This window comes from Oncorhynchus nerka, linkage group LG2 (genome assembly GCF_034236695.1).
Source record: "Oncorhynchus nerka isolate Pitt River linkage group LG2, Oner_Uvic_2.0, whole genome shotgun sequence".
In the NCBI taxonomy this organism is placed as follows: Eukaryota; Metazoa; Chordata; class Actinopteri; order Salmoniformes; family Salmonidae; genus Oncorhynchus; species Oncorhynchus nerka.
In genome coordinates, this window is record NC_088397.1 from 79,866,750 (window position 1) to 79,890,816 (window position 24,067).

Consider the following 24,067-nt stretch of genomic DNA (forward strand, 5'->3'; position numbering starts at 1 on the left):
GATCAAGGATAACATCAGAACTGACATTATCAAATCAATAGTGATGTCATCGTCATCAACAGTCAAATGCAAGTGTACTGTACCACAGTAGCCTTTATGATGCAAAGATCCAGTTTAGGAAAATGCCTCAATACCTAATGATTGAGAGATCTAGATTATCATCATTTTGGATTGTCTATCCTTCCCATTAATTTGTGTAGCATGCTTCAGAGCCATATACAGTGCACTCGTGAAGTATTCAGAACCCTTGACTTTTTCCATATTGTTACGTTACAGCCTTATTCTAAAATGTATTACATTGTTTTTTCCCCTCACCAATCTACACACAATACCATATAAAGACAAAGCAAAAACATTTTTGAGAAATGTTTGCAAAATTATTAAAAATAAAAAATGCAAATTTCACATTCACATAGGTATTCAGGCCCTTTACTCAGTACTTTGTTGAAGCACGTTTGGCAGTGATTACAGCCTCGAGTCTTCTTGGGTATGACGCTACATGCTTCTCACACCTGTATTTGGGGAGTTTCTCCCATTCTTCTCTGCAGATCCTCTCAAGCTCTTTCAGGTTGGATGGAGAGCTTTGCTGCACAGTTATTTTCAGGTCTCTCCAGAGATGTTTGATCAGGTTCAAGTCCGGACTCTGGCTGGGCCACTCAAGGACATTCAGAGACTTGATCCAAATACACTCCTACGTTGTCTTGGCTGGAGCAGGTTTTCATCAAGGATCTCTCTGTACTTTGCTCCGTTCATCTTTCCCTCAATCGTGACTAGTCTCCCTGCTGCTGAAAAACATCCCCACTGCATTATGCTGCCGCCACCATGATTCACTCTAGTGATCATGCCATGTTTCAGACGTGACGCTTGGCATTCAGTCCAAAGACTTCAATCCTGGTTTCATCAGACCAGAGAATCTTGTTTCTCATGGTCTGAGAGTCATGAGGTGCCTTTTGGCAAACTCCAAGCGGGATGTCATGTGACTTTTACTGAGGAGTGGCTTCCATCTGGCCATTCTACCATAAAGGTCTGATTGGTGGAGTGCTGCAGAGATGGTTGTCCTTCTGGAAGGTTCTCCTATCTCTACAGTGGAATATCTGGTGCTCTGTCAGAGTGACCATCGGGTTCTTGGTCACCTCCCTGACCAAGGCCCTTCTCCCCCAATTGCTCAGATTGGTGGGGTAGCCAGCTCTAGGAAGAGTCTAGGTGGTTCCAAACTTCTTCCATTTAAGAATGATGGAGGCAATTGTGTTCTTGGGGACCTTCAATGCTGCAGATATTTTTTGGCACCCTTTCCCAGATCTGTGCCTCGACACAATCCTGTCTCGGAGCTCTACGGACAATCCCTTCAACATCATGGTTTGGTTTTTGCTTTGACATGCACTGTCAACTGTGGGACCTTATATAAGCAGGTGTGTGCCTTTCCAAATCATGTCCAATCAATTGAATTTACGACAGGTGGACCCCAATGACGTTGTAGAAACATTTCAAGGATGATCAATGGAAAAAAGGATGCACCTGAGCTCAATTTAGAGTCTCATAGCGAAGGATCTAAATACTTATGTAAAACTTTTTTTAAAATGTTTTCACTTTGTTATTATGTGGTATTGTTTGTAGATTGATGAGGATTTTTTTTAAATACATTTTAGAATAAGGCTGTAAAATAACAAAATGTGGAAATAGTGAAGGGGTCTGAATACTTTATGAATGTACTTCAGAAAGTGTTCACACCTCTTTACTTTTTTCACATTTTGTTGTGTTACAGCTTGAATTTGAAATAGATTAAATGTTTTTTTTAATTCAATGGCCTACACACCCCATTGTATCAAAGTTGATTTATGTTTTTTAATTAATTAATTAAACATGAAAAGCTGACATGTCTTGAGTCAATAAGTATTCAAACCCTTTGTTATGGTGAGCCTAAATATGATCACGATTAAAAAGGTGATTAACAAGTCACATAATAAGTTGTATAATAAGTTGCATGGACTCACTCCGTGTGCATTTATGGTGTTTAACATGATTTTTAAATGATGCCCCCATTCTCATTGATGTGTCTGTGGTTGCATCACTACCATCACTGCCTGGTATGGCAACTGCTTGGCCTTCGACTGTAAGGCACTACAGAGGGTAGTGCGTCCGACCCAGTACATCACCGGGGCCAAGCTTCCTGCCATCCAGGACCTGTATACCAGGCGGTGTCAGAGGAAGGCCCTAAAAATCATCAAAGACTCCAGCCACCCAAGTCATAGACTGTTCTCTCTGCTACCGCACGGCAAGCGGTACCGGAGCGCCAATACTCTCTGTTTATTATCTATGCATAGTCACTTTAACTCTACTTATATGTACATATTACCTCAATCACCTCAACTAACCTGTGCCACCACACACTGACTATGTACCGGTACCCCCTGTACTGTTATTTTACTGCTGCTCTTTAAATAAATCTTTATTTTTTATTCAAGATGTATTTTTCTTGCATTGTTGGTTAATGGCTTGTAAGTAAGCATTTCACTGTAAGGTCTACTACACCTGTTGTATTTGGCGCATGTGACAAATAACATTTGATTTGATTTGTCAAAAAACACTATTATCTGTATGGTCCCTCAGTCGAGCTGTGAATTTCAAACACAAACTCAACCACAAACACCAGTAAGGTTTTCCAATGCTTCGTAAAGAAGGGCACCTATTGGTAGATGGGTAAAAAAAAGAACAATAAAGCAGACATTGAATATCCCTTTGCGCATAGTGAAGTTATTAATTACACTTTGGATGGTGTATCAATACACCCAGTCACTACAAAGATACATGTGTCCTTCCTAACTCAGTTGACGGCGAGGATTTCATCATAAGACCAATGGTGACTAAAACTGATACACACTTTAATGGCTGTGATAGGGGAAAACTGAGGATGGATGAACAGCATTGTAGTTACTCCACAATACTAACCTAATTGACAGAGTGAAAAGAAGGAAGCTTGTACATAATACGAATATTTCAAAACATGCATCCTGTTTGAAACAAGGCACTGAAGTAATATTGCAAAAATTGTCACAAAGCAATTAACTTTTTGTCCTGAATACAAAGTGTTATGTTTGGGGCAAATCCAATCCAACACATTACTGAGTACCACTCTCCATATTTTCAAGCATAGTGGAGGCTGCATCATGTTATGGGTATGCTTGTAATCGTTAAGGACTGAGGAATTGTTCAGGATAAAAAATAAACAGAAGGGAGCTAAGCACAGGCAAAATCCTGGAGGAAAACCTGGTTCAGTCTGCTTTCCACAAGACACTGGGAGATAAAAACTTTTCAGCAGGACAATAACCTAAAACACAAGGCCAAATCTTCACTGGAGTTGCCTACCAAAAAGACAGTGAATGTTCCTGAGTGGCCGAGATTTGACTTAAATCTACTTGAAAATCTATGGGAAGACCTGAAAATGCTTGTCTAGCAATGATCAACAACCAATTTGAATGTTGAAAATAACAAAGGAAATGTTGCACAATCCAGGTGTGGAAAGCTCTTACAGACTCAGAAAGACTCACAGATGTAATTGCTACCTAAAGGTGCTTCTACAAAGTATTGACTCAGGGACATTAATACTTATGTAAATTCAATATTCCTGTATTTAATTTTTCCATAAATTTGCAAACATTTCTAAAAACATGTTTTCAAATCAAATCAAATCAAATTATATTTGTCACATACACATGGTTAGCAGATGTTAATGCAAGTGTAGCGAAATGCTTGTGCTTCTAGTTCCGACAATGCAGTAGTAACCAACAAGTAATCTAACTAACAATTCCAAAACTACTGTCTTATACACACAAGTGTAAGGGGATAAAGAATATGTACATAAAGATATATGAATGAGTGATGGTAAAGAGCGGCATAGGCAAGATACAGTAGATGGTATCGAGTACAGTGTATACATATGAGATGAGTATGTAAACAAAGTGGCATAGTTAAAGTGGCTAGTGATACATGTATTACATAAAGATGCAGTAGATGATATAGAGTACAGTATATACGTATACATATGAGATGAATAATGTAGGGTATGTAAACATTATATTAGGTAGCATTGTTTAAAGTGGCTAGTGATATATTTTACATCATTTCCCATCAATTCCCATTATTAAAGTGGCTGGAGTTGAGTCAGTGTGCTGGCAGCAGCCACTCAATGTTAGTGGTGGCTGTTTAACAGTCTGATGGCCTTGAGATAAAAGCTGTTTTTCAGTCTCTCTGTCCCAGCTTTGATGCACCTGTACTGACCTCGCCTTCTGGATGATAGCGGGGTGAACAGGCAGTTGCTCGGGTGGTTGTTGTCCTTGGTGATCTTTATGGTCTTCCTGTAACATCGGGTGGTGTAGGTGTCCTGGAGGGCAGGTAGTTTGCCCCCGGTGATGCGTTGTGCAGACCTCACTACCCACTACCCTGAGCCTTACGGTTGTGGGCGGAGCAGTTGCCGTACCAGGCGGTGATACAGCCTGCCAGGATGCTCTCGATTGTGCATCTGTAGAAGTTTGTGAGTGCTTTTGGTGACAAGCCGAATTTCTTCATCCTCCTGAGGTTGAAGAGGCGCTGCTGCGCCTTCTTCACGATGCTGTCTGTGTGGGTGGACCAATTCAGTTTGTCTGTTCATTTGTCTGAATCACAGTTCTGGGCGACTTTAACCTCCCCACGTCTACCTTTGACTCATTCCTCTCTGCCTCCTTCTTTCCACTCCTCTCCTCTTTTGACCTCACCCTCTCACCTTCCCCCTCTACTCACAAGGCAGGCAATACGCTCGACCTCATCTTTACTAGATGCTGTTCTTCCACTAACCTCACTGCAACTCCCCTCCAAGTCTCCGACCACTACCTTGTATCCTTTTCCCTCTTGCTCTCATCCAACACTTCCCACACTGCCCCTACTCGGATGGTATCGCGCCGTCCCAATCTTCGCTCTCTCTCCCCCGCTACTCTCTCCTCTTCCATCCTATCATCTCTTCCCTCTGCTCAAACCTTCTCCAACCTATCTCCTGATTCTGCCTCCTCAACCTTCCTCTCCTCCCTTTCTGCATCCCTTGACTCTCTATGTCCCCTATCCTCCAGGCCGGCTCGGTCCTCCCCTCCTGCTCCGTGGCTCGACGACTCATTGCGAGCTCACAGAACAGGGCTCCGGGCAGCCGAGCGGAAATGGAGGAAAACTCGCCTCCCTGCGGACCTGGCATCCTTTCACTCCCTCCTCTCTACATTTTCCTCTTCTGTCTCTGCTGCTAAAGCCACTTTCTACCACTCTAAATTCCAAGCATCTGCCTCTAACCCTAGGAAGCTCTTTGCCACCTTCTCCTCCCTCCTGAATCCTCCTCCCCCTCCCCCCTCCTCCTCTCTGCAGATGACTTCGTCAACCATTTTGAAAAGAAGGTCGACGACATCCGATCCTCGTTTGCTAAGTCAAACGACACCGCTGGTTCTGCTCACACTGCCCTACCCTGTGCTCTGACCTCTTTCTCCCTCTCTCTCCAGATGAAATCTCGCGTCTTGTGACGGCCGGCCGCCCAACAACCTGCCCGCTTGACCCTATCCCCTCCTCTCTTCTCCAGACCATTTCCGGAGACCTTCTCCCTTACCTCACCTCGCTCATCAACTCATCCCTGACCGCTGGCTACGTCCCTTCTGTCTTCAAGAGAGCGAGAGTTGCACCCCTTCTGAAAAAACCTACACTCGATCCCTCCGATGTCAACAACTACAGACCAGTATCCCTTCTTTCTTTTCTCTCCAAAACTCTTGAACGTGCCGTCCTTGGCCAGCTCTCCCGCTATCTCTCTCAGAATGACCTTATTGATCCAAATCAGTCAGGTTTCAAGACTAGTCATTCAACTGAGACTGCTCTTCTCTGTATCACGGAGGCCCTCCGCACTGCTAAAGCTAACTCTCTCTCCTCTGCTCTCATCCTTCTAGACCTATCGGCTGCCTTCGATACTGTGAACCATCAGATCCTCCTCTCCACCCTCTCCGAGTTGGGCATCTCCGGCGCGGCCCACGCTTGGATTGCGTCCTACCTGACAGGTCGCTCCTACCAGGTGGCGTGGCGAGAATCTGTCTCCTCACCACGCGCTCTCACCACTGGCGTCCCCCAGGGCTCTGTTCTAGGCCCTCTCCTATTCTCGCTATACACCAAGTCACTTGGCTCTGTCATAACCTCACATGGTCTCTCCTATCATTGCTATGCAGACGACACACAATTAATCTTCTCCTTTCCCCTTCTGATGACCAGGTGGCGAATCGCATCTCTGCATGTCTGGCAGACATATCAGTGTGGATGACGGATCACCACCTCAAGCTGAACCTCGGCAAGACGGAGCTGCTCTTCCTCCCGGGGAAGGACTGCCCGTTCCATGATCTCGCCATCACGGTTGACAACTCCATTGTGTCCTCCTCCCAGAGCGCTAAGAACCTTGGCGTGATCCTGGACAACACCCTGTCGTTCTCAACTAACATCAAGGCGGTGGCCCGTTCTTGTAGGTTCATGCTCTACAACATCCGCAGAGTACGACCCTGCCTCACACAGGAAGCAGCGCAGGTCCTAATCCAGGCACTTGTCATCTCCCGTCTGGATTACTGCAACTCGCTGTTGGCTGGGCTCCCTGCCTGTGCCATTAAACTCCTACAACTCATCCAGAACGCCGCAGCCCGTCTGGTGTTCAACCTTCCCAAGTTCTCTCACGTCACCCCGCTCCTCCGCTCTCTCCACTGGCTTCCAGTTGAAGCTCGCATCCGCTACAAGACCATGGTGCTTGCCTACGGAGCTGTGAGGGGAACGGCACCTCAGTACCTCCAGGCTCTGATCAGGCCCTACACCCAAACAAGGGCACTGCGTTCATCCACCTCTGGCCTGCTCGCCTCCCTACCACTGAGGAAGTACAGTTCCCGCTCAGCCCAGTCAAAACTGTTCGCTGCTCTGGCCCCCAATGGTGGAACAAACTCCTCACGACGCCAGGACAGCGGAGTCAATCACCACCTTCCAGGGACACCTGAAACCCCACCTCTTTCAGGAATACCTAGGATAGGATAAAGTAATCCTTCTCACCCCCCTTAAAAGATTTAGATGCACTATTGTAAAGTGGCTGTTCCACTGGATGTCTTAAGGTGAACGCACCAATTTGTAAGTCGCTCTGGATAAGAGCGTCTGCTAAATGACTTAAATGTAAATGATGTAAATGTCTGTGATGTGTATGCCGAGGAACTTAAAACTTGCTACCCCCTCCACTACCGTTCCATCGATGTGGATAGGGGGGTGTTCCCTCTGCTGTTTCCTGAAGTCCACAATCATCTCCTTAGTTTTGTTGACGTTGAGTGTGAGGTTATTTTCCTGACACCACACTCCGAGTTTGACAATGAGTAGGCTTACACAGACCAATTATCATTGAGGGTTATATACCCTAGATCAGGGTTTCCCAAACTTGGTCCTGGGGCCCCCTGGGTGCAAGTTTGGGTGTTGGCCCAGGCACTACACAGCTGATTTAAATAATCAAAGCTTGATGATGAGTTGGTTATTTGAATCAGCTGTGTAGTGCTAGGGCAAAAAAACAAAACGTACACCCAGTGGAGGCCCCAGGACCAAGTGTGGGTAACCATGCCCTAGATTAGAATCTGTGCATGGGTTCCAATTCACCATATTTTGATGTCACTATTGACAGTCCATAGTCTCAACTCTATCTGTAAATTATACATACAAAAATTATAGGCCTAAACTACGTTAAATTATGTAAACTGTCATTGCATTACAAAACCTATCAGACAATAAAAAAATTGCACATCTGAGAGGACCGCGCATGTCCGACGTGAGTCTATCTACGCAAGTACGTAGTGGAGAGACAGACACGCGCAATGATAGCCGGAAGCATCGATAGGGTGAAAATAGAAATCGATCAAATTCAGTGTAGTTCGTAAGTGCAAAGCTTCGACGGACTTGCCTTTTCCACGAAAAGTTAGCGCGATAAATTACAGACCTCTTGACGTGGCGGTGGAGGAAATGTTGTGGAGAGAGAAGGCCGTTTCTTTTTTCAAGTTACTTGGTGGGGGTTGAGCTGACGTGTGGAGAAGTTCGAGCTGCCAGAAAAGAGCAGATAAACAAACAAGCAGGGAGTCAGCTGAGCGCCTGCCTGTCCAAACGGGGGCTAACGTTAACCAGGCGAGACTGGGTAAATGTCAGCGAGATCAAATCGTCGCTAGAGTTTTTGATCCATTAATGGCTAAAATAGTGTTCTAACGTTGGTGTTTACCCACACGCCAAGTTCAAAGAGTGGCACAAAGAAGAAAAATACCACGCGAGGACAACATTATTTCACTGTGTTCCTGTCGCCTAGCTTGATAGAACACTGTCAACAACTTGATATGTGCCATTGATTTGACTGTGCTTGCTTCAGCAGTTAGCAACAAAAGAAACGTATTGCTTTATCCCATTGAAACGGTACAATATAGTACAAACGCTGAGTGGATAGAGGTAATTCGTGTGTCATTAACTTGAATCCGTATGAGTTGTCAAAGGCCTAATCGTTGCAGTCAACGCCAGGCTTTGCTACACGAATACAGACAGAGCTTGTCCTGCTTTGAGTTCGTAACTAATGATTACATATGATGTTGCCGTTTGCTAGTCTCGTCTTTGCCCCCTCTGTACTCAAACGCATGCAACTTTTCCTTAATAGCCTAACTCATAAATCTTTTCGAAGTTAAACTATTGTTTGTTTATATTGCTCATTAGGTCCCGGGAGTTTCCAGCTTAACCCCCTCCCGTATATGCATGTATAATATTGTTACAGGCCTATGTATTTATTGTAGCCAGTAAGCCAACAAGGCCCAGTTATTGTGCCGTGTTGATTTTCTTGTCTGAACTAGGAACATTTCTGACTTGCTAACTGGTTGAACGCAGCACGTGTATAACTAGAACCACTCAGTAAGTCTGACATTTACGATTTTCCTAGTTCCGACTAACACGTGAACTTGGCATTGTTTGATTTGGTTGTGGCATTATTAAAACGTAATTCAATTAGCCAACCCACAAGGAGGAAATTCTGACATTTGAGTGTTGTACACTTAAAGTTACCTGAACATCCCTTTCGCCTCTCTCCTTTCACCTAATTTACCACTCTCCCTCTCTTTGTGTCAGAAGTGGGATAGCCATGGCCCACCATTCGACGCCCAGCTCCCAGAAGGCCCTGATGATGGAACTCAAGTCCCTGCAGGATCAGCCGGTGGAGGGCTTCCGCATCGGCCTGGTGGAGGAGTCAGACCTTTACAACTGGGAGGTGGCCATCTTTGGCCCCCCTAACACACTGTATGAGGGAGGCTACTTTAAGGTGAGGCAACTGTGGAGGGATGGGGAAGGGAGGGGTCATTCATTGGATGCACAACACATAGTTGTGTAGCATGTTTGTGCGTGTATGACGTGTTCAGGTGTTTCTCCCTCCTTTCTCACTCCCTGTCACAATTTCAGTCTTCCATTCTCCCACTCTCTCCTTTCCTATCCAGCCTCTCACCCCCTTCCTACCCGGCCTCTCACCCCCTTCCTCCCCGGGCTCATCCTCACCCCCCCTACCCACCCGTCCTCTTTCCCCCTTGCAGTGTTATCGTTATGCTCCAGACTCCTATTTTTAGCTGTGGACGGATATAAATGGCATCTCAGCATAGAGGTAGAGAGAGAAGGGCATGATGAGGCTCTTCTCATTTTTCCCTGTATAACTTATTCAGTGTGGCTAGTCCTCCACATTAGCATATCAGTTTGGTGTGAGAGTTCACATCCAGCCCAGGGCATGCAAACTCTTCCAAGAAGGCAAAACTGATTGCATTGACAGAGATGCAATGATCATTATAACAAATTTTGTGAGTGATCTCATGGTCAGGTTGTATACTGGTTGTGTAAATGTTTTTTTGGCAACCACATATGTTTTCGTCTGGCTATCGGACCAGATAAACTGTCTTACAGATAACAAAAATATGCTTTTATATGATGCCTTCTCCACCATAAATCCAGTTAGAATCAGAATCATCAAATGTCATTATCACATTCCAACTTTTTCTGGATTTGTAGACTAGGTTTTCAGCTAGTGGTTGAGGCAGAGGTATGCCTATAACAAGTAAGCTACTGTTTGCACCTGTTATAGGTTTAGAATTTTAAAATATAGGTGCCGTAGAGGGAACTGATCCAAAAGGGGAGTGTAGTGAAGAGTGTCAAAGGTGAAGTTCACACTGACCTCAACATGTCTACACAGGGCATGTTTTGAAATGGTGCTAATGCTATCTGGAAGCAGAGCAGTGCTCCCCAAAGGGCTGGGGCTGCTGGACATAATGTTCTCACACTTCTCTTTGGTTTCATTTTGATAGTGGATTCATTTATATAGTGGATTACACACAGTGGAGAGAGGCAGTATATTTGTGTCAAATTTAATGGGTATGGTAGCGTGTTGATGGCACAGGCCTGGAATGTTGCATATATAACAAGCACTGTGTGATTGGATTTTGCTGAATTGGCACAATTCATATCGTGGGAGGTAGCGATAGAGAAGTACATTTAGTCACACACGTGCATGCACATACTCCTGTACATGTACACATGCAGACACACACACGTGGCATCCAATACACACTAAAATGACCTACAAACCAGGATCATTCTCATGCCGAATTCTAAAATCTAACTGTAATTGTCAGGGTTATTTGGCTGTCAATTAAATGTTTGAAGCTGATGGCAATTTCTGTGTCTCTCTATCAGTCTCACATCAAGTTCCCCATTGACTACCCCTACTCTCCTCCGACCTTCCGTTTTTTAACAAAGATGTGGCATCCCAACATCTATGAGGTAAGAGTTAAGCCCAGTTAATGTATTCCCAATGTATATGAATTCAAACATATTTGAAGAATTTTCTCCATCCAGAAGTTGACAGGTCGTGTTCCAACAGAACGGCGACGTGTGTATCTCCATCCTTCACCCTCCCGTCGACGACCCCCAGAGCGGGGAGCTCCCCTCAGAGAGGTGGAACCCCACTCAGAATGTCAGGTACCTCACCTAGCTCCAAACCTGGTTCAACATGTATAAATACTTGAGGTTTGCTTAATTTAGCTCAATGGAACAACTGAACCAATGGAATAGTCTTAAAAGTAAAAAGTCCCCCCCACCTTGCATGCGGGTCAAGCTATAAAACCAAAGTGTGTTTATCTATTTGAATTTATTTATTAGATGTATTTGATCTAGGTTGGTCACTTCATTGGTGCTCCCTGTGTATAGTTCCATTCTTGTGTTTTTGTGTTACTATTTTATTTTTAAACTCTGCATCATTGGGAAGAACTCATAAGCAAGCATTTCACGCTAAAGTCTATACCAGTTGTATTCGGCGCATGTGACAAATAATATTTGATTAGACTTTTACCAATTTTTAGCAGTTTTCCACAAAAAGACAATCAACATTTACAATATAAGTTGATACAAGTGACACTGGATTACATCGGCAGAAAGAGCCATTGACTTCACAACTTACTGGCTACTTGGGGGAGACAAAAATGCAATATGGTGTGTCATCATAACTGCTCAAATATGTGTCAAATGTTTAAAATGCAGAGCATAGGAATAGACACAGTCCCTAACAGCAGTAAAAGTGTCAGAGACCACATTACCCTTCGTGGGACAATTCCTCAACCCCCAGGGCAGGTTGAAAGTTCTGAGTGTGTGTTAAAACCAACCACCCAGAGGAAGTAGCATCAAATGGAGCAACACTGGGGGATGGTGAGGTAACACTGCTCTCACAGAGGAAGTCAGGTCAGATAACTCACCTACTCAAGGAAAATGAAGGCCACATTACTTAAAGGTAAGCTAAGGTAAACTGTGTACTTTAAGGTAATGTTCAGGTAATGGGTATGTTTTAGAGGACATAGTCATATTAGTGACGTGTGTGTGTGTGTACAGGACCATCTTGCTGAGTGTGATCTCTCTGCTGAATGAGCCCAACACCTTCTCCCCGGCCAACGTGGATGCCTCAGTTATGTTCCGCAAGTGGAGAGACAGCAAGGGCAAGGACAAGGAGTACGCAGAGATTATCAGGTAGGAAGAACATATGCACACTAACCCAACCATTGAGTACCTTTTTCACAACAATCAAGTTGGCTTACCCATACACTAGGGCTGACCTCATTTAGTCTACTGGTTGATTGTTTGATCGATAGGCTGTTGGTCGACCAATATTTCATTTTCTTTCATGGTGCACAAGACGCCTGTCTCAGTGGATTAACCCATTGTGGAGGCTGTGGGGATGGCACAGTCCATCATATCACGTCTTAGAGTGGAAATTGTATATGGCTATATTATGTAAAAATGTTGGTGAAACACTAATAAATCAAATATTATTTTATAACAAATGCCCTTTCTCCCGCGTTGGATACGGTCGCTGTCTGCTGTTCTGAAACATAATCTTCAGTTCCCTGTAGAATTGGAGCCTTTCCCTATGTTGCAACGTGCATAATAACAAAGTTAACCATCATATTGGGATTGAGAACAATGCAGCGGAGGCAGCTGCCGCAGCAGGGACAAGTAAACAGCCTTTTCCTCATCCTAAATGTCTAAGAAAATTGAGGAGAGAAGAAGAAACCCCAACTTAATTAGGTCTATAATCAATAGCCTGGCTTTATAAATCATCCATATGTATGTCTAGATAAGTAAGACAGATCCTGCTTCTGTTGCCTGTTTGAGTGTTATTTATTTCATACATTTTTAAAAACCTTTATTTAACTAGGCAAGTCAGTTAAGAACAAATTCTTAATTACAATGATGGGCACAGTGGGTTAACTGCCTTGTTCAGGGGCAGAACCACAGATTTTCACCTTGTCAGCTCGGGGATTCGAGCTTGCAACCTTTCGGTTACTAGTCCAACACTCGAACCACTAGGCTACCTGCCGCCCCGTTTAGTAGCCTACTTATTCCGTGAGCACCAAGCCTCATGCAAAATATTCCATGAAGCAATTTCACAGATTCGGCTGTTTTTAATCCTTGCTATGCTGTAATAAAGGCTTTACAATTAGTTTTTGTTAGAACAGACAGGTATTACTTATTTATTTACTGTTTATACTGTTCCAAACAGGCAGAACAATAATATTGTAATTTAACAGCACCTATTTGTCACACATAATATGCACCCAGGTCTCGCTCCTATACTCTCCTTTTTCTTGATCTCCTTATTGTTATTATTACAATTATTATGATCATCATTATAATAATAAGTAATGTCATTATCATTAGTAGGCGTAGTATAGCAGCCTTGTATAACCACCATCGAGCCTTAGGCCTAAGAACGCATCCTGTTTAGTCTTAATACTGTAATTTACTTAGGCCTATAATTCAAAATATAGGCTACTGTATCGGCGAATCAATTATTAATTTGTTCATGTCATCACACAGCATACGAGACATTCATGTTTTGAAATGCAATCAATCATTTTAGTTTTGAAATCAAATAAAGGGAGCTTTGAATAATTAGTATGCTGTAATAAAGGCTATATACACTGCTCAAAGAAATAAAGGGAACACTTAAACAACACAATGTAATTCCAAGTCAATCACACTTCTGTGAAATTAAACTATCCACTTAGGAAGCAACACTGATTGACAATACATTTCACATGCTGTTGTGCAAATGGAATAGACAACAGGTGGAAATTATAGGCAATTAGCAAGACACGCCCAATAAAGGAGTGGTTCTGCAGGTGGTGACCACAGACCACTTCTCAGTTCCTATGCTTCCTGGCTGATGTTTTGGTCACTTTTGAATGCTGGCGGTGCTTTCACTCTAGTTGTAGCATGAGACGGAGTCTACAACCCACACACGTGGCTCAGGTAGTGCAGCTCATCCAGGATGGTACATCAATGCGAGCTGTGGGAAGAAGGTTTGCTGTGTCTGTCAGCGTAGTGTCCAGAGCATGGAGGCGCTACCAGGAGACAGGCCAGTACACCAGGAGACGTGGAGGAGGCCGTAGGAGGGCAACAACCCAGCAGCAGGACCGCTACCTCCGCCTTTGTGCAAGGAGGAGCAGGAGGAGCACTGCCAGAGCCCTGCAAAATGACCTCCAGCAGGCCACAAATGTGCATGTGTCTGCTCAAACGGTCAGAAACAGACTCCATGAGGGTGGTATGAAGGCCCGACGTCCACAGGTGGGGGTTGTGCTTACAGCCCAACACCGTGCAGGACGTTTTGGCATTTGCCAGAGAACACCAAGATTGGCAAATTCGCCACTGGCACCCTGTGCTCTTTACAGATGAAAGCAGGTTCACACTGAGCACATATGACAGACGTGAGAGTCTGGAGACGCCGTGGAGAACGTTCTGCTGCCTGCAACATCCTCCAGCATGACTGGTTTGGTGGTGGGTCAGTCATGGTGTGGGGTGGCATTTCTTTGGGGGGCCCGCACAGCCCTCCATGTGCTCGCCAGAGGTAGCCTGACTGCCATTAGGTACCAAGATGAGATCTTCAGACCCCTTGTGAGACCATATGCTGGTGAGGTAGGCCCTGGGTTCCTAATGCAAGACAATGCTAGACCTCATGTGGCTGGAGTGTGTCAGCAGTTCCTGCAAGAGGAAGGCATTGATGCTATGGACTGGCCCGCCCGTTCCCCAGACCTGAATCCAATTGAGCACATCTGGGACATCATGTCTCGCTCCATCCACCAACGCCACGTTGCACCACAGACTGTCCAGGAGTTGGCGGATGCTTTAGTCCGGGTTTGGGAGGAGATCCCTCAGGAGACCATCCGCCACCTCATCAGGAGCATGCCCAGGCGTTGTAGGGAGGTCATACAGGCACGTGGAGGCCACACACACTACTGAGCCTAATTTTTGACTTGTTTTAAGGACATTACATCAAAGTTGGATCAGCCTGTAGTGTGGTTTTTCACTTTAATTTTGAGTGACTCCAAATCCAGACCTCCATGGGTTGATAAATTTTATTTTTGATTTGTGTGATTTTGTTGTCAGCACATTCAACTATGTCAAGAAAAAAGTATTTAATAAGAATATTTCATTCATTCAGATCTAGGATGTGTTATTTTAGTGTTCCCTTTATTTTTTTGAGCAATATATACATACATACATGCATGAGGTTGACCGAGTAATCGGAATGGCTGATTAATTAGGGCCGTTTTCATTACAATCGCATATTGGTATTTTTGGACACCGATTTGGCAGATTTTTTAAAAAGATTTTTTAATTTGGCAGATTGTTTAAAAAAAAAATGTTTACACCGTTATTTAACTAGGCAAGTCAGTTAAGAACACATTCTTATTTTCAATGACAGCCTAGGAACGGTGGGTTTAACTGCCTTGTTCAGGGGCAGAACGACAGATTTTTACCTTGTCAGCTCGGGGATTCAATCTTGCAACCTTACAGTTAATTAACTAGTCCAACGCTCTAACCACCTGCCTCTCATTGCACTCCACGAGGAGCCTGCCTGTTACGCGAATCCAGTAAGAAGCCAAGGGAGGTTGCTAGCTAGCATTAAACTTATCTTATAAAAAACAATCAATCATAATCACTAGTTAACTACACATGGTTGATGATATTACTAGTATATCTAGCGTGTCCTGCGTTGCATATAATCAATGCGGTGCGCATTCGTGAAAAAGGACTGTCATTGCTCCAACGTGTATCTAACCATAAACATCAATGCCTTTCTTAAAATCAATACACAAGTATATATTTTTAAACCTGCATATTTAGTTAATATTGCCTGCTAACATGAATTTCTTTTAACTAGGTAAATTGTGTCACTTCTCTTGCAACAGGGTCAGGGTATATGCAGCAGTTTGGGCGGCCTGGCTCGTTGCGAACTGTGTGAAGACTATTTCTTCCTAACAAAGACAGCCAACTTCGCCAAACGGGGGATGATTTAACAAAAGTGCATGTGCTTTTTTCGCAAAATCTTTGCACGACTGTACCTAACCATAAACACCAATGCCTTTCTTAAAATCAATACACAAGTATATATATTTAAACCTGCATATTTAGCTAAAAGAAATCCAGGTTAGCAGGCAATATTAACCAGGTGAAATTGTCACTTCTCTTGCGTTCATTGCACGCAGAGTCAGGGTATATGCAACAGTTTGGGCCGCCTGGCTCGTTGCGAACTAATATGACATACTTTTACGTAATTTTACGCAGCCCGTCTGGTGTTCAACCTTCCCAAGTTCTCTCACGTCACCCCGCTCCTCCGCTCTCTCCACTGGCTTCCAGTTGAAGCTCGCATCCGCTACAAGACCATGGTGCTTGCCTACGGAGCTGTGAGGGGAACGGCACCTCAGTACCTCCAGGCTCTGATCAGGCCCTACACCCAAACAAGGGCACTGCGTTCATCCACCTCTGGCCTGCTCGCCTCCCTACCACTGAGGAAGTACAGTTCCCGCTCAGCCCAGTCAAAACTGTTCGCTGCTCTGGCCCCCCAATGGTGGAACAAACTCCCTCACGACGCCAGGACAGCGGAGTCAATCACCACCTTCCGGAGACACCTGAAACCCCACCTCTTTAAGGAATACCTAGGATAGGATAAAGTAATCCTTCTCACCCCCCCCCCCCCTTAAAAGATTTAGATGCACTATTGTAAAGTGGCTGTTCCACTGGATGTCATAAGGTGAACGCACCAATTTGTAAGTCGCTCTGGATAAGAGCGTCTGCTAAATGACTTAAATGTAATGTAAATGTAATTATGACAACACTGAAGGTTGTACAATGTAACAGCAATATTTAGACTTAGGGATGCCACCCGTTAGATAAAATACGAAACGGTTCCGTATTTCACTGAAATAATAAACATTTTGTTTTCGAAATGATAGTTTCCGGATTCGACCATATTAATGACCAAAGGCTCGTATTTCTGTTTGTTATTATGTTATAATTAAGTCAATGATTTGATAGAGCAATCTGACTGAGCGATGGTAGGCACCAGCAGGCTCGTAAGCATTCATTCAAAGAGCACTTTTGTGCGTTTTGCCAGCAGCTCTTTGCTGTGCTTCAAGCATTGAGCTGTTTATGACTTCAAGCCTATCAACTCCCGAGATTAGGTTGGTGTAACCAATGTGAAATGGCTAGCTAGTTAGCGGGGTGCGCGCTAATAGCGTTTCAAACGTCACTCGCTCTGAGACTGGGAGGAGTTGTTCCCCTTGCTCTGCATGGGTAACCCTGCTTCGAGGGTGGCGGCTGTCGATGTGTTCCTGGTTCGAGCCCAGGTAGGAGCGAGGAGAGGTACGGAAGCTATACTGTTACACTGGCAATACTAAAGTGCCTAATAAGAACATCCAATAGACAAAGGTATATGAAATACAAATGGTATAGAGAGAAATAGTCCTATAAATACTATATTAACTACAACCTAAAACCTCTTACCTTGGAATATTGAAGTCTCATGTTAAAAGGAACCACCAGCTTTCATATGTTCCCATGTTCTGAGCGTTAGCTTTTTACATTTCACATATTGCACTTTTACTTTCTTCTCCAACACTTTGTTTTTGCATTATTTAAACCAAATTGAAGATGTTTCATTATTTATTTGAGGCTAAATGGATTTTTATTGCTGTATTATATTAAGTTAAAATAAGTGTTCATTCAGTATTGTTGAACATGTTCAATTTGGTTTAAATATGTAATCGGCTTTTTTTGGTCCACCAATAATTGGTTATCGGTGTTGAAAAATCATAATCGAGGTTGACCGATTTTATGATTTCTCAACACCGATACCGATTAATCGGCAGATTTTTTAATTTAAAAAAAAATTATTATTATTTTTTTTAACCTATTTGTAAATGACAATTACAACAATACTGAATATTTTCCACCGATCTGATTTCCCCTTTCCCTCCTGAGCAACCAGTAAACATTTGCCTGTTTCGGTGTTCTTTTTCACATCCTTTACATTTTCACGTATTACTGTTCTGAGTTTTTTTATAAACAATTGATTAATGTGATCATGATAGGCTATAGGGTCAGGCCCTATTGGTCACATGCATGCAATGCTTACATGTTGCATGTAAAGAGAGCAAGCGTTTAGGGAATGTTGTTTATAAACAAATTAGGGATTTCGGTAATAACTTTTTTTCAGTTAAAGTAATCAACTAAATGGCTGTAATGATGTTGCAGTTTCAGCACGGACTGCGCAATGCACACTTGCTGTGCTGCCTTTTTGCTGCATTAGGGAGGAGAGCGCGACAACTTGTGTCAGTCACACAGGTTCTCACTGTAAAACATTTTTTTAACACAGTGTGACCATTGGACTCTTTCTTGAGCCATTTGTGTCTTAATTATTTAATCAAACAGTGTGCTTAAAGCATCAGACAAGCTCAGTGTGTATAGTTGGTTTTATTCAAACACAGGGTGTCTGTCAATAAGTTTAAATGTTTTGACCAAACGATTGGTCGAAAGAACAGGATGACTCTCGGTTGACCAATTTTTTTTTTTGCCGGGGACAGCCCTACACACACACACACACAGTGAGTGAGACCTTTATGACTTCTCTTCCCCTCCCACAGGAAGCAGGTGGTGTCCACAGTGGCGGAGGCGGAGCGCGATGGTGTCAAGGTACCCACCACGCTGGCAGAGTACTGCGTCCAGACCCGGGTTCCCTCCCAGGACAGCAGCTCAGACCTACTCTACGACGACCTCTACGACGATGACATGGAGGAGGAGGAAGAAGAGGATGAAGAGGATGAAGATAATGACATGGAGTCAGGAGGAGAGGCAGGTGGGACAAGTGAAGGAGGAGGCGTCTCTACTCGCTGCTATGACGACGACCAGGAGGATTCTGGGAACGAGGACTCTTGATGATGATGATGATGATGGACGCCCTAAATTGACGCCTTACACCCTGCTACGTCCAATCCTAGCCTCCCTTCTGATCCTGTTAAGCTTAGAACATCCCCTAAGAATAACACATGTACTTCGTCTGGTACATTGATAGTCAAGTAATAACTGGACAAATAGGACACCTCAATTTGAGTGGATTCCAATTAAAGGCGCGTACAACAATGACAAATATTGAATATCTCAGCGAAATATAATTTGTGTAGTTAAAATTATATTTTTAGCACAGATGGAGTCAGAAATGTTTTAATTTCTCCTTTTGAAATGTGACTTTAACGCATGCTTTTGGTTTCCTTACTCAATGGTCATATAGTCAAAGCCTGCCTCCCTGGTCTGATAGCTTGATGGAAAGAAGATAGTTGTTGAACATAAACAAAAACAAACATCCAAACCCCAGGGGAGCTAGTTTGTTGCAAAATGTGCAGATAATCTCTGCCTTTAGGCTAAGATCAATTGTAGTATCTGTTATTGTCAATTTAAAATCTGAACAAAATTTTAGAACTGGAAAATGGGCTTAATCTGTCTGCTCTACGGAACCACCCGGTATTGCAGTTTCTCTGGTAACGGAGCACACACAAGAAAGATGCTGCTAAATGAAATGTGGTGTTTGTGTTGCTTTACAGCATTGGGTGCGGTTGCTTTTGTTTATGTCCAACAACTGTGCTTTTTGTCATGTCACTAGATGTATTTGCTAGAAGAATGTTCTGGGCTTAAATCTTAATTTTTTGGGGTCCACTCTTGGCCCCTTCATACCATGTTAATCTTTCATTTTGTGTTGTACGTCTGGCTGTCTGGCGCTTTCTCTCAGTCTGTCTTACTGGCTGAATCTCGGTTTTGTGTGGCATGCTGTCTTGCTCTGTCAATGTTTCCCTCTTTCTGTCTCATCACCCTCACTGCTTTGTCAGCCAGCAACACAACACAAACTCTGCCCTGACCGACTCCACCTTCAACCCACACTTCCTGTTTCACCTCTGAACTCTGATCCCTGTAGAACTGGGGGGGGTCTTCATTAGGTACCAAAATGGACGGAAACAGGGATGGACTACCATCTTCAATTGTCCAGTAAGAAATGCTAATTTTTGTTTTCTGTAGCAAAACGTTATGACTGAGCCTTTATAAGATACTGAGAGGATATGCCGTCTCGGGCACAGAACCACAGGAGAGTTACATCCTCCTTCACTCTTTCCATCCATCCTTTCCCTGCCGCAGGGCCTCCATAGACTCTCACTGGGAGAGAACCAGGGATGTAGTGGAGAATAAACGCACCTTAACGCCATCTACGCACCTCTATATGTTGTGAAAAGTGTTGTTGGCACTCATTCAGCGTTTACCCACCTTATGTCTTTACTACTACATCCCTGGAGAGGGCTCACTCAAACTGCTCCTCAGCTTGAGCTTGGTATTGTTTAGATTATTTTTTTCTTTTTTGTGGTTGTGTTTACAGAGGGAACTTCAAATCTCCAACAGCACTATCGATCCCCATGTCTCCTACATTTTTCACCTCCATTCAGGGTTTCCTTCTCTTTGTTATTTCTGTGTTGCCCTGTTCCGTTGGCCATGCTTCACAAAACTAAACCAGACCAGGTTCTTTGTCGTTCTTGATATGCTTTCTTGGAATTGGCGCAAACTCCTGGAATTCTATGCGAGCCAGTCAGGTGGTCAAAATGGAAAGTGAAATTGAATAAGTGGTATTCTGTATTTTAATCAACTATTTACACATGCCAAAAGGCATTAGCCATTGTTTATGTTAGTTAGCACGTATATAGCTGAAAGAGCACATTTAGTCATCAACAACATGTATCAGCCAGGAAAGTAGATTTTGCTAATTCGTGACTGAGCACATGCTGCATTGGTGATTCAGAGTTACACATGGAGCACAATTGCATTTTTTGGGTGGAAAAAAATGATGCTTCTTGGAACTCTGCTGCAAATACTTGGGTTGTGTAAGTGAGGTGACATCACAGACAAGTCAACCTATCATCTGTGCTCATTAGGCCTGCAGTTTTCACGTTTCTGTGCGTGTGTGTTTTACCATGACCCCATTCAATGGAACACAGAACCTGTTACACCTCGCATTCACAAGGAGGTGCTGGCCTGGATTCTATGCCAAGGAAATGTTTCATGACCACTTCCAGTAACGCCACAACCATCAGTCAGTTACGGATATGTGTGAAATATGTCCTGTTTTGAACAACTATAAGGGAGAGACTTGACAAATCAGTCTGAGGAAGACTAACAGAATCAAAATAAACTTTTCTCCTCCTTTGCTCTGTTGAACTTATGCCCTCACTGGGGCTGGCTTCATGTCAAAAAAATAGTTGACTGATGGATCACAAATAGATTGTTCTTCTCCTCAGCCACTGGACTTTCAGGGATATGATGTCAACGACCGGGACGAACCATGTCTCAATACTCTTTAAATGGCTTCCTCTCTTCGCCCCCTTTTTCTTCATGATCACTGATAGGTGAAAGGAATGGATACATTTCCACTAGGAAGGAAGCCATTGAGTATTGAGACCCAGCGTTCTTATTCTCACTGACTTTTGCCTTCTGTGTTGACGTGGAGCAGGCAGTTGGAACAGCGTTTACCTGGTCCTGAATCCTAGATCAAAATGACACTCGTTTAGAAGGACCACATGCTAGGCTGTCAAAATCTCACTATTGCGAAGTGTGTGTACCAGTGTTTGAGGAGCTTTTCCCCCTGTGGCTGAAAACGGTCACGTTTGGACAAACTACTTCACTGTTTCCACAGCCAGTGATATGGATGATGCAGTCCTCCTTTGTTTTGTAGTTTTTCATTTAATTATCTCTTCCTATCGTGTTGTGAGGATGCAAATGTCACCTATTAAATTTATATTCTAAAAATGTTGAATTGACAGAATTGTCTGCAGTGTTGTCAATGGTACCAGTTGGTATTGAACTCATTTCTGTTTCTTAGAAAGCAGCTGCTGTACTTTGACATACTTTAAGAAATGAAAGAACAAATCATTTTGAAAAGCAGGAAGTTTAAAGAGTGTAAGTGCATATTTCTTCCTTGAACTATAATATCTGGTCCAACACAATTGTATAGGTGAACGCAGGGGTTCCACTACATGGTAAACAATGATCTGAGATGAACAGGTTGGAAGTATCCAAATGCCCACGTTTCTCACTGGATTTACCACAAAACTGCACACTTAAATGTAGATTCATTACTTTAATGATATTCATAATGTAGTGATACAATTTGTGGCATTTAAAAAATGCCATTGCCATGATAGATCAGGTGAGTCCAAGCATATTAACTATTCAATCCCAAGAAACATTTCACTGGTGTTGGTGTATCGGAATATACATTTAGACCCCCCCCCATATTGAAATATTTTCTGAATGAGGTTGATCAACTTAACTCAAGCACAGGTCAAATGTGGTCCCCATGCTTACAATGCACACCACATCACCAGGACCCACAAAGGGCAGGCCCTTTGAACCACAGATCTCCGCAAGAGTGAGCAGTAGTAACAATGCTGGTAGTGGTGGGAGGAGAGGGAGGCGGAGAGATACAATCTTCAAGGTTTTTAAGTCCCCTGTCCTCAGACGTAAAGTCTCTCGGACAGTGCTCTGGAAACAGCCGGACACCTCCTGGATAGAATGAGTTCATCATGTCATGCAGCTCTACCAGGGTTTTCGGGTGCAAGTTTTTTTGGGGGTTCCTCCCTTTCGTTCAGACTCGTGTACTTCGGCCATCCACTGTCCAGTCTGTCCCACCTTGCTGTTGAAACAACAGGCTGTCCACAGGAGAGATGGGATGTTCACTCTGTTCAGAGTGTAGTTCACAGTGCCATTACTGGGTACCACTCCAGTCACCACAAAGCCTTTTGTCTTATTGTGTTATCATTGCAGTTATCCAAAAGCCTTTGACTTTGCACTCCATACGACACCAGCTCCCACTGTTGGACTCTACCTGAGGAACACTGTTGGTCAGGGTGAAGGTGGAAATATTGGTATCATTGCCAGACGCGTGCAAATTTGGGAACAGGTGACCTCTGTTCACCCCTGTTGTGTTCAGTGAGTTCCTATAGTCCTTGTTCACAGCCTGATGTGTGTAATTTACACATTTTGACTCCAGACTCATTGTCTCGTTTCCCCCTTCAAGCTGAGGTTCTATCATCCATGTTACATTTGGTCTGCCTTTTGTAGCACCAGTGAAGGTGTAGGCTGAGAACACAGGGGTGTTTTTTTGTGTCGTAGAGGCATGAAGCGGTTCTGGTCCTGGACGTTCCCATCAACCAAAATACCTGAGATTTTTGAAGTCTCCTCCATGAAGAATCCTTGGCACTCTGAAACGTCACAACCTCTCCACCACATGAGATCACAGGAGGGAGGAGAGAGAAGAGCAGAGAGATGCGTTGGCATAAACACCCTCATCACCTGCATGAAGACTATTCCACTGAGATAAAAGTTAAGATGCTGATACCAGTTTGTGGAGTAGACTAGAGACGAGTCTTGACTGGCTGCATTAAATAGGTTTTCAACAGGATCCTTGAGATTGCAAGGCTGGAGGAAGTTTTGATTAATTTGCATCAGGTGAATAAGGGAAAGCCCCATGCGATAAATATTCTTCACCAACCTGGTCTCAAAGAATTTTATTTTCTGTATGTAAAGCAGAGACACTCCATTGAGTATATGTTATGCTTTGAATGGCGTGTATTAATTTGTGGATCTCCATCACACATTCCTTTTTATGTTACAAATTTGCAAAACGTACAATATGTTATGAATTCTGGCTAGATGGCTAATGTTATCTAGGCTAAGGGTAGGTTTAGGGGAAGGGTTAGTTAACATGCTAAGTAGTCACAAAGTAGCTCCTTAAGTTTTTGCCCCAACCATCTGTATTGTGTAACCATACCAAACATATAGTAATTTGAGTTTCCTGGATTTACATTTACTTTGTTATGTCTAATCTATGAGACAGGCTGTCTTCACTCCTACCTCATTGCAGTTCCTTGGATGTGGATTTCTGCCAACCTGAGTTAAACATGAACTTTATAAGAATAATATTGGTTAGAACAAAACAGTCTGTGTAGTGGATGTGAAAGTGGATTTGATTTGAACTCACCAGTAGCATGTTGGCTGGAGTAAATCAGTGACCTTCACCATGAGATCGAAAGTGACCGGATTATCTCTTGCTCTGTTGCCTAAAATGGTTGGCTTTGATTTT

The 24,067-nt window shown here is 43.5% G+C and overlaps 1 protein-coding gene and 2 pseudogenes across 3 annotated transcripts; 2 read left to right on the plus strand and 1 right to left on the minus strand.

Moving 5' to 3' along the window:
• The first annotated feature begins 7,856 nt into the window (after positions 1-7,856).
• LOC115143248 (ubiquitin-conjugating enzyme E2 R2-like) lies at positions 7,857-21,739 on the plus strand. 3 transcript variants are annotated; one of them, XM_029683455.2, is made up of 6 exons: positions 7,857-8,490; positions 9,154-9,343; positions 10,756-10,842; positions 10,943-11,040; positions 11,944-12,078; positions 18,537-21,739. In XM_029683455.2, exons 2-6 carry the CDS (start codon positions 9,167-9,169, stop codon positions 18,826-18,828), a joined length of 789 nt encoding a protein of 262 aa, XP_029539315.1. In that variant the 5' UTR covers positions 7,857-8,490; positions 9,154-9,166; the 3' UTR covers positions 18,829-21,739. The 3 variants fall into 3 exon arrangements, with proteins under 3 accessions (XP_029539315.1, XP_029539307.1, XP_029539321.1); XM_029683447.2 differs by having other exon boundaries at positions 7,857-8,188; XM_029683461.2 differs by lacking the exon at positions 7,857-8,490 and adding an exon at positions 8,501-8,940.
• LOC115146507 (U2 spliceosomal RNA) lies at positions 19,291-19,444 on the plus strand (annotated as a pseudogene).
• Positions 21,740-22,043: 304 nt separating the features above from the next.
• Positions 22,044-23,125, minus strand: LOC115143287 (endonuclease domain-containing 1 protein-like; annotated as a pseudogene).
• Positions 23,126-24,067: the final 942 nt, after the last annotated feature.